General features: G+C 35.6%; 1 protein-coding gene across 4 annotated transcripts in view; it reads right to left on the bottom strand.

The window, feature by feature from the left end:
* Positions 1-12,288, bottom strand: part of LOC109108299 (stAR-related lipid transfer protein 13-like) — an 81,910-nt gene that overhangs the window by 25,023 nt on the left and 44,599 nt on the right. The window contains exon 1 of one of the 4 annotated variants that reach the window (XM_042739800.1): positions 8,178-9,123. The exons of the other annotated variants lie outside the window; for them this stretch is intronic. Within the exon in view, the coding sequence (XP_042595734.1) occupies positions 8,178-8,340 (163 nt within the window). The 5' untranslated portion in view covers positions 8,341-9,123. Of the gene's footprint in view, positions 1-8,177; positions 9,124-12,288 lie in introns of those variants that run through there. 4 annotated transcript variants of the gene reach the window in all.

The raw sequence follows: 12,288 nt of genomic DNA on the forward strand, positions 1-12,288 counted from the left end.
TCTATCATTTTCTACGAAAGAAAGTAAGTCAAAAAGTTTTGCAATGAAATAAATAATTAAATGATAACAGAACTTTCAGTTTTGGTCAGCTTTTCAGTGAAATAGAGTTTTTTTTTACTATAAAAAAAGGAGTAATAAGTGGACAACTTACTTAACGGTTTCTTAGTCACTTCCTCCATTTAGTTGCTTCTTCCAACTCAGGATATGTGTGAATGTTTTGAGCATATATACACAAAACACAATGACAGCCTGTACATATGGGTTCAGTGTGAAAAACAGCCCAGACACTGTTATAATGACATGTCAAATCTTTGCACCTAAAATCAATAGTATTTCACAACTATTTTCCATGTCATGAACACAGAGTGTATCCTGTAATTCACACTCCTCTGTGGTATAAACACACTCACTACACTCTGCAATTTGGTTTTCCGTGCCAGTGTCTCACAGCTGTAGGATGTTGCAATTATCAGAACATGTATTTTGTTCTTGCTCTGTAGCAGATAAAAAGAAACTTTGTCAGTCCATCAAAGTGTAATTTCACTCAAAATCTATGTGTCTAAGAATAACACTTCTTGTTATAAAAAAGTAATGTGCTGGTACCATGGTAATGTGATGGTATCAGAAGGTAATACATACCATATTCATGTCAATAGTGTTTATGTGACACTTCAAGGAATACCATGGTTATATCATGTCCACACAGTATTACTGTTGTGTTTTAATAAACCTTCAAAGCCACACCATCAACATATGCTTTCTGGTATTTTCTGTATCAATTACTTTGAACTAAAATGGTTCTAAAATTATGCACTGAGGGCTGTGCTACATTTGAGAGCAAATTTGCATTTGCACCAACAGGGGTCTCTCTTCCGCTAAAAACCCTGCCCAAGCCAATGCAAGCGGGGAAAAAAAACATCTTAATGTTTAAAAGAACTTTTTTTTTCTCTACCAATAAGCATAAAGTCAGAAGTCATTCCATGACTTCTTGCCATCAAACTTAATTACGATCATATATTTAAAACACGCCAGCAGTATATTTGAAAAAGCCAACAAAGCACTATTCACTGAAAGGGAAAATAACTCAATTCCTTTATTACATTAAATAGGCTACATTCTTCATTCTATACTTGAACAGGCAATGAAATAATTCTCAGTCATTGGAGATTTAGAAATCTCTGTCCAACTTTGTCAGCGCCAGTGTTATATTTAGAAATGCAGAGAAAGTCACGACCCACAGGTCTGTTAATATGTCACGTCATCCATGGTCGCAGCATTCACACTCTGGCCCACATTAGTGAAGACTGTCAATGATTCACTCCAATGTGACACAGAGAACCCTTAACAGCTGTGCAGGTACACATTCACAAACCAGGTTAAAAAACAGCAACAGAAAGCCCCCATCATGTATGAAATGCAACGTTTTATAAAAAGAAGCAGCTTATGTTGTATACATAAAAATGTTATGACATTCAAATATATTTTATATAGGTTATAACATTATATATATATATATATATATATATATATATATATATATATATATATATATATATATATATATATATATATATATCGAGATATATACACACACACACATATACATATATATACACACACACACAATGCAATCTCACAAATAGTTACATAGACTGCTGTGAACTTCTTAAGCATGTAATAATAATAAATAAGACTGGCCTCATGAATGGGTTTACCATCACAGCCGCTGATGGTTTGCCACTGGAAACATTCATCCATTCTCAGTACACACATTTTTGCCATGCCTCGTCAACCATCCATGAACGTATCTAAATCTGAGGAACTCTCAGGGAGACTAAATTGTGAGGGAGAACCCACTAGATTCCATCCATGCTGGACCAGAGCCACTTCTAAGAATAAATCCTAGTGAGCCTATTTACTTTACAAGCTTTTTATTAAGTTCTCTGGTAATCATCTGTCTTCTTGAATAATGAGCGCTCAGACTGGAAATCAACGTTAATTTTCTTGTGTTTTTTTTTTTAGAGCATAATGCACCTTTGCAAAAAATTGGTTTGAACTCATAAGGATATTAATCCCATATCTGCCACTTAAGCATGCCAAAACCACCTAATTTGCAAAAAATTGCAAAGTTGCAATTGCTCAAGAGCTTTTCATAGAAAACCATTTCAAGGAATCCCATATCTGCCACTTAAGCATGCCACGTCTGCCTATCCTGAGTGGCACTATGCTTTCAGTGAATGGGATATCTATCCAGTGAAGGAGCGAGAGAAAAGGTAAAGTGCTTTTCCTGCTTTTGGCTTGAGTGGCTCGGGCCTCTACTCCACTTAAACCTCCAAAAACACACAACAGGAACATGGAAGTCCATAGCCGTGCTTCTCAAACCTTCCCATCATGCAACTCTAGTGGAAGCATTCTCAAAGTCCTCATCGCAAATGATCTGCTCACTTTCTAAGAACGTAAAGGCAGTTTCCAATCAATGCAATACAACTTCAATAGAATTGAAAATCACATCTAGGTGGCCATACTGTTGGATATCTAACTCAAAACAAATTTTGTTTATATGATAGATAGATAGATAGATAGATAGATAGATAGATAGATAGATAGATAGATAGATAGATAGATAGATAGATAGATAGATAGATAGATAGATAGATACCATAATTTCATTAATTTATATAATGTTAATATACTGAAATCTGTTTTGTACCTTCGGATTACACTAATAGCCACCAAATGCAGGTGGTGATGAGAAAGTTACGTGATGAACCAAAGCCCATCACAAGCAGCTTTTAAATAATAACATATATAGAAGGTGCACAGTATCATTCACACAAGCACTAAACACCATCATGGAGAGACACATTAAACTGAAATATGCAATAAATATTCATTTAACAACATTATATGTAACATACAACCCTAATAAACATAACAGATCAGAAAAAACTAAGAAAAAACAGTTATTTCAAAGAAAAAACATCAAATTTAAAATTTGTAATGCAAGCAGAGAATTCTGGGAAATTCAGTTTATGGTTTTTCCCTGTAAATTTTACAGGGACTTACCGTTAACCATTTAACAGGTTTGTACTGTACCGTTTTCACCATTTTTTACCGTTAAAATCACGGTCATTTTTAAAGTGTAGCTGTCCACAGTAAACACAATATTAAAAAGTGTCACCCACTCTAGAGCCCTGCAACCCCTGACACAAATATCTAATGGCTGAGCACTGTTGTCAAACCATTACTCTCAGAGAGGATGGGAGGTGACAGAAATACAACAGTGAGATAATGATCTTTACAGGGAGGCAGGCGTTTGTGAGTTGTTAAGAGCTGTGTGGGAGAGGTCAGGTACGTCACTGCCCTTTGTCCCGAGTCCTGACCGCTGCACTGGATATTATAAATAAAGAATGTCAACTAATTAGGCTTGGTTCCAGTACACCTCGGTTGAGTTTAAGATATCTTAAATGACACGTTGTTGCTTAGTTCCTTACCTTATATAAATTTGATGGCTTGAGACTAAATATTTAAATTTAATATGACTACCAGGTGGTCCATTTTAATATTGCCAACATGTTAAGTTAGTCTATCAGTGTGATGAGAGGGATTTTTATGACCGTTTGCAGCCCTTGGCATTCTCATCAGCTTTTGGCAATGCAAAAAAACTGACCTAATTTTATTGTCTGGCATCCTGTCAATCGAATTACATACACATAAAACTATTCTGGAAATATCTGCTAGCTCAACCTGGGAAAAACTATTGGAAACTATCATTAAACATTCTTCAAGAGATATGAATAGCTCATTGATTTTATGCTTCGGCAATTGTGTGTACCAGTGTTTGTCTCCGTGTATTAATGGATGTTTATGTGCTAGGATGGGAATTTCTGAATATTGTGGGCAGCCACAGCAGATGTGCAGAGTGTCTGGTGTCCAGATGGGCATCTTTTAAGAGGAAAGAACCTAAAGCACCAGAGCCCCACAGGAATCAAAGCAGCACAATTACTATAAACATCACTAAAGTATCTACAGATTCATTTCAGAGCTAACTCAAACACCAAAAGAAAAACAACTCTTTATATAGACACTGACTGACTCTAATAGAGTATCAAAGATAATAAACTATGTAAAAGGATGCTGTCATCCATGCTAGATAGCTGTAGCTGAGTGGAAGAAACTACAGCTCAACTTCATAATTCATTCATTCATTCAATACTCAGGATGTAAGTTTTGTTGTGGCAACCGTTGACAGAAAGTTGAGCTCTAGTTTCTTATACACACACACACACACACACACACACACACACACACACACACACACAGCCGTTTAAATAGTTTGGGATCAGTAAGATTTTTAATTACATCCCAAGTAATTTCTTAAATGACAAGTTCTGTCATGAAACTCTAGATGGCGCAGGCTGATGGGTCTTTACCGCAAACTGATGATATTCACAGTGTTAAACTACTTGGCCCAAGCTGATTGGTTCATGTTGCATATGCAGCCATGGAGCTTGCTGCTTTGCATTTAAATGTCTGGTTAGCATTCACTAGAGCAGTTCACAGCACGCTTTCGCCTCTGAAACCCTCCTCCTCCCCAGCTCCACCTGCATAGATCTGCTATGGGTTATTATATATTTGTGCAGCAGCAGTATGTCTTAAATACTCACAGCACTGTATCAGTGTATGTACTGGCAGTAGCAAGTTCCTGTACTTGCTTGCAGCAGCAGCAATAATCTACAACAACAGCAACAACCAACAGCAGCAGCAATTCAGCAGCATAGCAGATCTACTTCGCAGAGACCAAATATATAAGCATTGTCATTTTTATCAGCCGTTTCTTCAGTCTTCAGTGTTAAGTGATCCATCAGAAATCATTCTGATATGCTGATTTATTATCAATGTTGGAAACAGTTGTGCTGCTTAATATTTTGTTTTGGAACCGGTGATGCTTTTTTCAAGATTCTTTGGTGAATAAAAAGATAGTATCTTCATAATATGTCTTTACTTTACTATTTAACATATCCTTGCTCAATAAAAGTATTAATTTCTTTCAAAAAAAATTTTCTGACCCCAAACTTTTGAGCAGTAGTGTATATTGTTACAAAAGATTTCTATTTTTAATAAATCCTGTTCTTTTGAACTCTCTATATATCATTGAACCCTGAAATAAATGTATCCACAAAAATATTGAGCAGCACAACTGTTTTAACAATGAAAATATAAGAAATATTTAAACACAAAATCAGCATATTAGAAGGATCATGTGAGTAATGGATGCAGAAAATTCATCTTTGCCATCAAAGGAATACATTTTAAATTATATTAAAAGAGAAAATATCTATTTTAAATTATAATATTTCACAATATTCAATTTTTACTGTATTTTTAAATCAAATAAATGGAGCATTAAAAAAATTCAGAAACAATAAAAATCTAACTGGCCCAAAATGTTTTACTTTTGAACAATAGTGTGTATATATATTTCCACATAAATAAATACATACACTCTGGGTAATTGTATCGGTTCAGACTGCTCTTCTGTCTATATGTCAACAAGACTGAGTCGGTGGAATTCAAGAACGTGTGACAAGCCTTTTGCCTCCACCCCCTTTTAGGTTAAACTCACACTATGCCAACATACAGGAAAACATCCTTTAAAATATGTCCTTACTATCTAGGAAAAGCCTTTACTGTGAAAACAAACAATACATAATTTGTATTGGTTGTACGGGACTGACATAAACAAGAACATGCTATACCATATACAGGTCACTTGTCTATAAAACTAGTGAACAGACTTCCTGTTTGGAATGGTTTTGTCTTAAAACTTGTCAACAAGAATGTAGCCCTCACAAAAGCAGACACAGAAGGTCCATCATGTGTTGAAGCCACCATATGGTCGCAAATAGTGAATGTATTAAATAACAGCAGTCGTCTGTCTCGTGTTCCTCCTGAACTAGATACTGATGACAAACCAGACACCACAAATTCAAGAGGACAAGACTCAACACGCCTGCCGTACACCTTATCTCAGCCCATCATAGATGTAAACGTGAGACTAATACCTGCATCTCTGAGAACATCTCCTTTCAAAGAACAATCAGAACATTCTGCGTCAGACAACATGAGCACTCTTGAGGAAATGTTCTGGGAAATGACTTTGAGGTCAGTTAAAGTATGTCACCTCAAATGAAAAAATGGGAAAGACAAATCAAAAATAAGCTCTCTTTAATATCTCTATTGTTTCTTCTGGAAAGAAATAACATAAAGAGCGAACTGAGACTTGTGCTTATGTATTCTGCTTCTCAGAGTTGCTGCCAAATTACTCCTCAAGAGTTTTAAGAGATTTCAAAATATCTGAAATTATGCTCAGATTTGCCAAAACATCAAGGTCTGATATCTCAATATCAGCTCAATTAATTCTTATTAAATTCTTTATACACCAAATTAGCTGAGCCATTCACAAATGAGATCTCATTAACATCTCAACTGTTCTCCTAGAAAGCAATGAAAGCAACTTAATTTTTCTGAAATATTCTGCTCCACAAACTTGTTTCCTACAAAAAAGTCCAAGCAGTCTCATGTCTACACTAGAATATCAAAACACATCTCAAAAAGTGTCAAACTGTGCTCAGATTAGCCAAAATACCAAAGTATCAAGTTTGAGATTTTCCATATATACTCAACATGTTTTGGTATCTTCAGACCAAATACATGAACTATGGAATCAATATCTCTAAATTTAGAAAAGAAATCTCTTTAACATAATAAATTGTTTCTCCTAGGTAGCAAGAAGATTAAAAGGAGAGAACAGAGAATTTCGCTTAAGTATTCTGCTTTTCATATTAATTTTTTGGTAATATCACGTCTCTTCTAGAGTTTCAAAAGGGATCTCAAACAGAATTTCCAGCCAAGATATCAAAAGACTACAATCAAATGTCTGAGATTTCAATATACACTAAAAAAATGATCATCAAATTATTCCAAAACCAAATTATCTGAGTGGTTAACTGTTAGTAATTTTCCCATTTGTGTCTATTTTTATCTCTCCTAAGGAACTTTATGAGAGACAGCTCAGCTGATGATACTTAAATAAAACATAACTCAAAACATAAAGTCTCATACTGTTTTTCTCTTAGATGAAATGTACAATTACAGGTAAAAAGAAAGAATAAAAAGGTGTTGTCTTTATGAATATGTTTTGGGGCAGTTGTGGCCTAATGGATAGAGAGTCTGACTTGTTTGAGTTTCAGGTCCGGCAGGAATTGTCGGTGGGGGGAGTGAAAAACCAGCACTCTCTCCACCTTTAATACCACGACTGAGGTGAGACTCTTGAGCAAGGCACCGAACCACCAACTGCTCCTGGACGTCGCAGCATTGGCTGCCAACTGCTCCGGGTGTGTGTTCACAGTGTGTGTGTGTTCATTGCTGTGTGTGTGCACTTGGATGGAATTGCAGAGCACAAATTCCGAGTATGGGCCGCCATACTTCGCCACACGTCATGTCACTTAATCACTTATCTTAATCAAATATGTTAAGTGAGGGCAGTGCTTCAAGAGACTGAATGGTCTATGCAGGTCTTAATCCCCTTGTAATATGTGTGCAGACCCCCTCAGGTGAACTCTCACTGATGAACACAAAGCAAAAGGGAGGAGCTAAGATGTCAAAAATGCCATTTACCTGAACGACCTACCATTGTCTCTCAAACAAAACAACAGCTGGAGGTGTGACATGACAAATACAGATTCCTCACTAAGCATATGTTATTTTCTGCTTCAGTATAATGCAACATACATAAAGTGCTATGAAGAAATATTTAAACCACACAAAGTTATGAGTCAAACAAAAGTTTAAAGGTCAAGCTAGTCATTGCTATGTGCAACTAGGTTCATTAGTTTCTGACTGAATAACTAGAGATGAATCAGTCACAGAAAAAAATCTTGCCTGTAAAATATAAGACCTGACACAATCTGATCGATAGTATGAGATTGCTTTCAACTGCCTACCTGAAACAAAGTTGGATATAAACTAAAAAAGGGATGTATAATATCATAACCAAGATTCATGCTTCCAAAATTCATTAAGGTTATCAGACACAACATACTATACAAACTCTCACACGTAAACACAGCAACTCTTGACCAATAAAATCTTATGTAACCAATGCCATGTTGTACCTGCCGCTATCCTGTTAAGCAGCTGCTGACGGGCAATGATCCTGCTCAGCCTGTACCCGGAGCGCCGTCTGAGGTGGTCCATCCTCAGGTAGATATCCTTCGTCTCTGGGGTCATGTTTCCCAGACATTCGCTGCTCTCAGTGCGTGGCAGTTCCCTATACATGATCACACAACTCAAAACGTCCGGCACCCCGTTCCCCAAAAACAACTACCTGAAACAGTCACGCAATCTGTCCACCGACAAGCCAACATGTGTGAGATGTGTGTCCGTAGGGTTCCAGAGGAGTGCCAGCTGTCAGTCCCGCCCCTTTTTTGAGTCACGTCACTAGACGTGAGCCAATGGGAATCCAGGATGATGAGGGCATGCCTTGCGGCTGAGCTGAATTCAAGGTCTGTGCGAGCGCTGCTTGGTTCAGGAGGGAAATATAAATACCAGAGGAATGCCTGTGAACTGAGCGAGTGGAGAAAGCTGGAGAGCAGGGGGCCGTGGGAGGGGAAAAAGAAAACAGCATGGCTAAGAGAAACACCCAGACCTAAAAGAACAAGCCTGCTGCTGTGAAGCCCCACTCAGGTGCCAAGTTTGCTAAGGAGGTGTTTGTTAGTTGGGAAAAGAGAAAGAAAGAGTGGCAGGAAAACTATTAACTTTATTAAAATGGTTTTAGACAAACAATCCATAAGAACAATACAGAGAGAATTCAGACCTAGGAGCGACTGTGTATGTGAAAACAAGGATACTAAAAGGTGTCTTGTTGGTAAACTCAATCCCCAACCCCCTATTTGCTCTGAGCACAGTGGGACTTCACCTTGTGAAACAGCCATTCATGTTAAAATGGCCATTTCACACATTAAAACAGGTTTTACAGGAAACGTCTCAACTGTAGGTGAAAGACATGAACCATTATTTATGCTGAAATAATGTGCATTTATCACTTGGCCGTAACAGATTTAGATTCATTAAAAAATTTATATAAAATGAAAAATAAAAAGTGCCATTAATAGTTCCTGCTTTAGTTATCTCTTAGCTCCACTTGCAAAAAAATATATAAAATAAGAAAATTAAAAAAAAAAAATTATGTATTTATTTATGCTGAAATAATGTGCATTTATTTTCTGACAGATTCCTAAAAACATGATGTCAATGAAATGAAATGAAATAAGAAGGGTCATTAATATATGTCCCTGTTTTAATTATCTCTTAGCTCCAATTCCAATTATTAAAAATCTAAAATAAGAAAATAAAAAGATTCATTTAAATAAGAATAATATTTTAATGTATTATATGACACTTACACTATCTTTGTGTCAAAAAGAAAAAAATATGTTATCTGTATCAGTGATATCTATCTATCTATCTATCTATCTATCTATCTATCTATCTATCTATCTATCTATCTATCTATCTATCTCAAAATAAAATAATTTTGAAATTGTTCTAAAAAGTCAATTAAGGAGCTTCTGGTCAATCTCCAATGCTGTCATAAATTCATAAATGCTGATACTTCAATAAAACACAATAAGATCTACATGAACAACAGTACTTTGCACAATACAAATTTCCTATTTCCAGATGTTCTATGTAGTTGGACCAATAAAACAGATAACGTCCTTAATCGCACACTTGCTATCTGTTAAACGTGTCACATGTGTACATGAATAACTAAAATTAAATTGGTAAATGTATAAAACATTAAAAAATACAAGAAAGGCACTCACAGTTTAGTTATACTACAGCACATTAAATTAGAATTCGTGCAAATGAAAAAAAAAAAAATCCTATGAAAAAAAAGAATGAATGGAAGGTTTGCGAGAGTGTCTGTTCCATTGCTGCACAGAACAACCCAAGTCTTCAGACTGAAAATAGACTCCACATCTTTGCAAACAGTTCCACCCTCGTTGACTAAACTCCATCACTCTTAAGGCACTGGTGAGCAGCACACATTTCCTGTTAGTATGTGTTATAAGCCTCTCGCTCCTAATCTAAGTGTGAGCGAGCACATAAACACATGAACCGGGTACAAATGGGCACGACACCAAGCTAAACACATTCTGTGCCCCCTCCCTGACTGGCACACAGTAACCATACTACAAACCACACAAAGACCGCAATTCAACCAGCGCCTGCAATCCTGCTGCTATTTATACATAAACTACCCCATCCCTCACTCCAACGCCCCTCGCCACAGGAAAGTTTTCATGTTTTCTACTCTGTAACAGTTTTTAAGACGTTCTGTGCAGTTTGTGTCGCTACATTAAAAATGATCTCATTTGTTGACCCAAAGCTTGAGCTTAAAAACAAGGTACAGTGCGTGCTCTTGCAATCCCATAATGCACAAAAGGGCTCTGTTGACTACAGGTGTAACTTGAGTGACTGACAGAGCCTAATGAATGCTGTGATTCGTTTTTCCACACAGACCGCTTAAAGTGTAGATAAATGTTATGCTGAATGGGATTTTAAATATTATATATGTGTGTGTATATATGATGAAAAGGGGTTTTCAAGCATCAGAACAAAAGTTTAATACAGCTTTACAGGTCAGAATAAGTATGTTGTTTCATCCCCACGTGAGGGAAAAACAGGTCAACATAAAATAATATTCCATGGAAAAGTTCTTATTTTTTTGGCTACTGTATAAATGATTAACAATTAAATGTTTTAAATATTTTATTGCTTGTGTTTAATAATCCTTCAATCAATGACAGCCTACTCCAGTTCTTGCACAGGTTTGGTTTATTTGGAGGAAATGTGTTGTAATAAGTGTACTATGCACTTTACTTTACAACACACTGTCTGACAAAGAAAATCAGCTGTTATATCATACCATATCATAATTTCAGTCACTTCAATTTGTCTATATAGACATATGATGGTATCTTCAATGGTTTTACAGGGAAATGGTTCACAATTGCTCTCTGACTGATGAAGCACTCTGGAATGAAATGAAATAAAACTTTCAACAAACCATACAACAAAGCTACAGCTTGTAGAAAATAGTCAATCAATTATCAGATGCTTATTTCAACATAGCAAGAACAAGGAGAGGTTTTTGCGCCCCCGCACCTAATCTGAGCAATACAACATCTATCCTTTATTAACTATTGACCAAGTCTGCTTTGTAGATTAGCCACTTCTCCAACACATTTTTAGCTTTATGTAGGAGAAGATGTGTTATTGAAAACAGATCAAACATCTTAGTCATGCAGAACTGAGTGCTTTGCCAGATTTAGCTCAATATTCAGAGCCAAACCTGCCATTGCCAAGTCTCTCATCATCTCTATACCGAAGCCAAAGATGAATGTCTGACAGCTCTCGAAATAAATGTGTGCAAAAGTGGAGGAGAGAACAAACCCTGCTCACCACTCGCCAAAGAATGCATATTCCACATGCTCTCTCTCTCTCTCTCTCTCTCTCTCTCTCTCTCTCTCTCTCTCTCTCTCTCTCTCTCTCTCTCTCTCATCTGAAGGGACAATGGGAAAAGGTTGCAGTAATGACTTGGGCTTATTAAGCCTATTCATTCTACAATTAATACAATTTTGAAAAATAATATTACTATGACAATTATAAAAATAATTAAAATGCAAACTATTTTCAGATATTAATTTCTAATGTTATAATGGCTGTCAGGATTATTACAATTATTACAATCGACATGAAATCAAAACTGAGGCTCTAATTAGCTTAGTATGTATTGTGTATTATGTATTATCTTAAAAATATAAAAGTATTATTTAAAAAAAGAGACAAATTAAATATAAAAAATGGAATAAATAAATAATACACAAGGGGGTAGTAGTTAAAGAATAAATTAATAAATGAATAAGTCATATTAATTGATATTAAATAAATAAATAAGATAACGATAAATGAACAAAGCAAATAAAATAAATAAATATAACAACAACAACAATAATAATAATGCACAAGGGGGATAAAAAGATAAATTAAAGACAAATAAATAATGTAATAATTTAATATAAATAATACACAAGGGGGATTATTAGAAAAGAATAAAAAAAGGTAAATAAACTAATAAGTAAAATAAAAAATACATAAATAATACACAATGGGATTAGAAAAGAACAAAAAATACAGATAAATAAATAAAACTAATAA

Source organism: Cyprinus carpio, chromosome B15 (assembly GCF_018340385.1).
Source record: "Cyprinus carpio isolate SPL01 chromosome B15, ASM1834038v1, whole genome shotgun sequence".
Taxonomy (NCBI): Eukaryota; Metazoa; Chordata; class Actinopteri; order Cypriniformes; family Cyprinidae; genus Cyprinus; species Cyprinus carpio.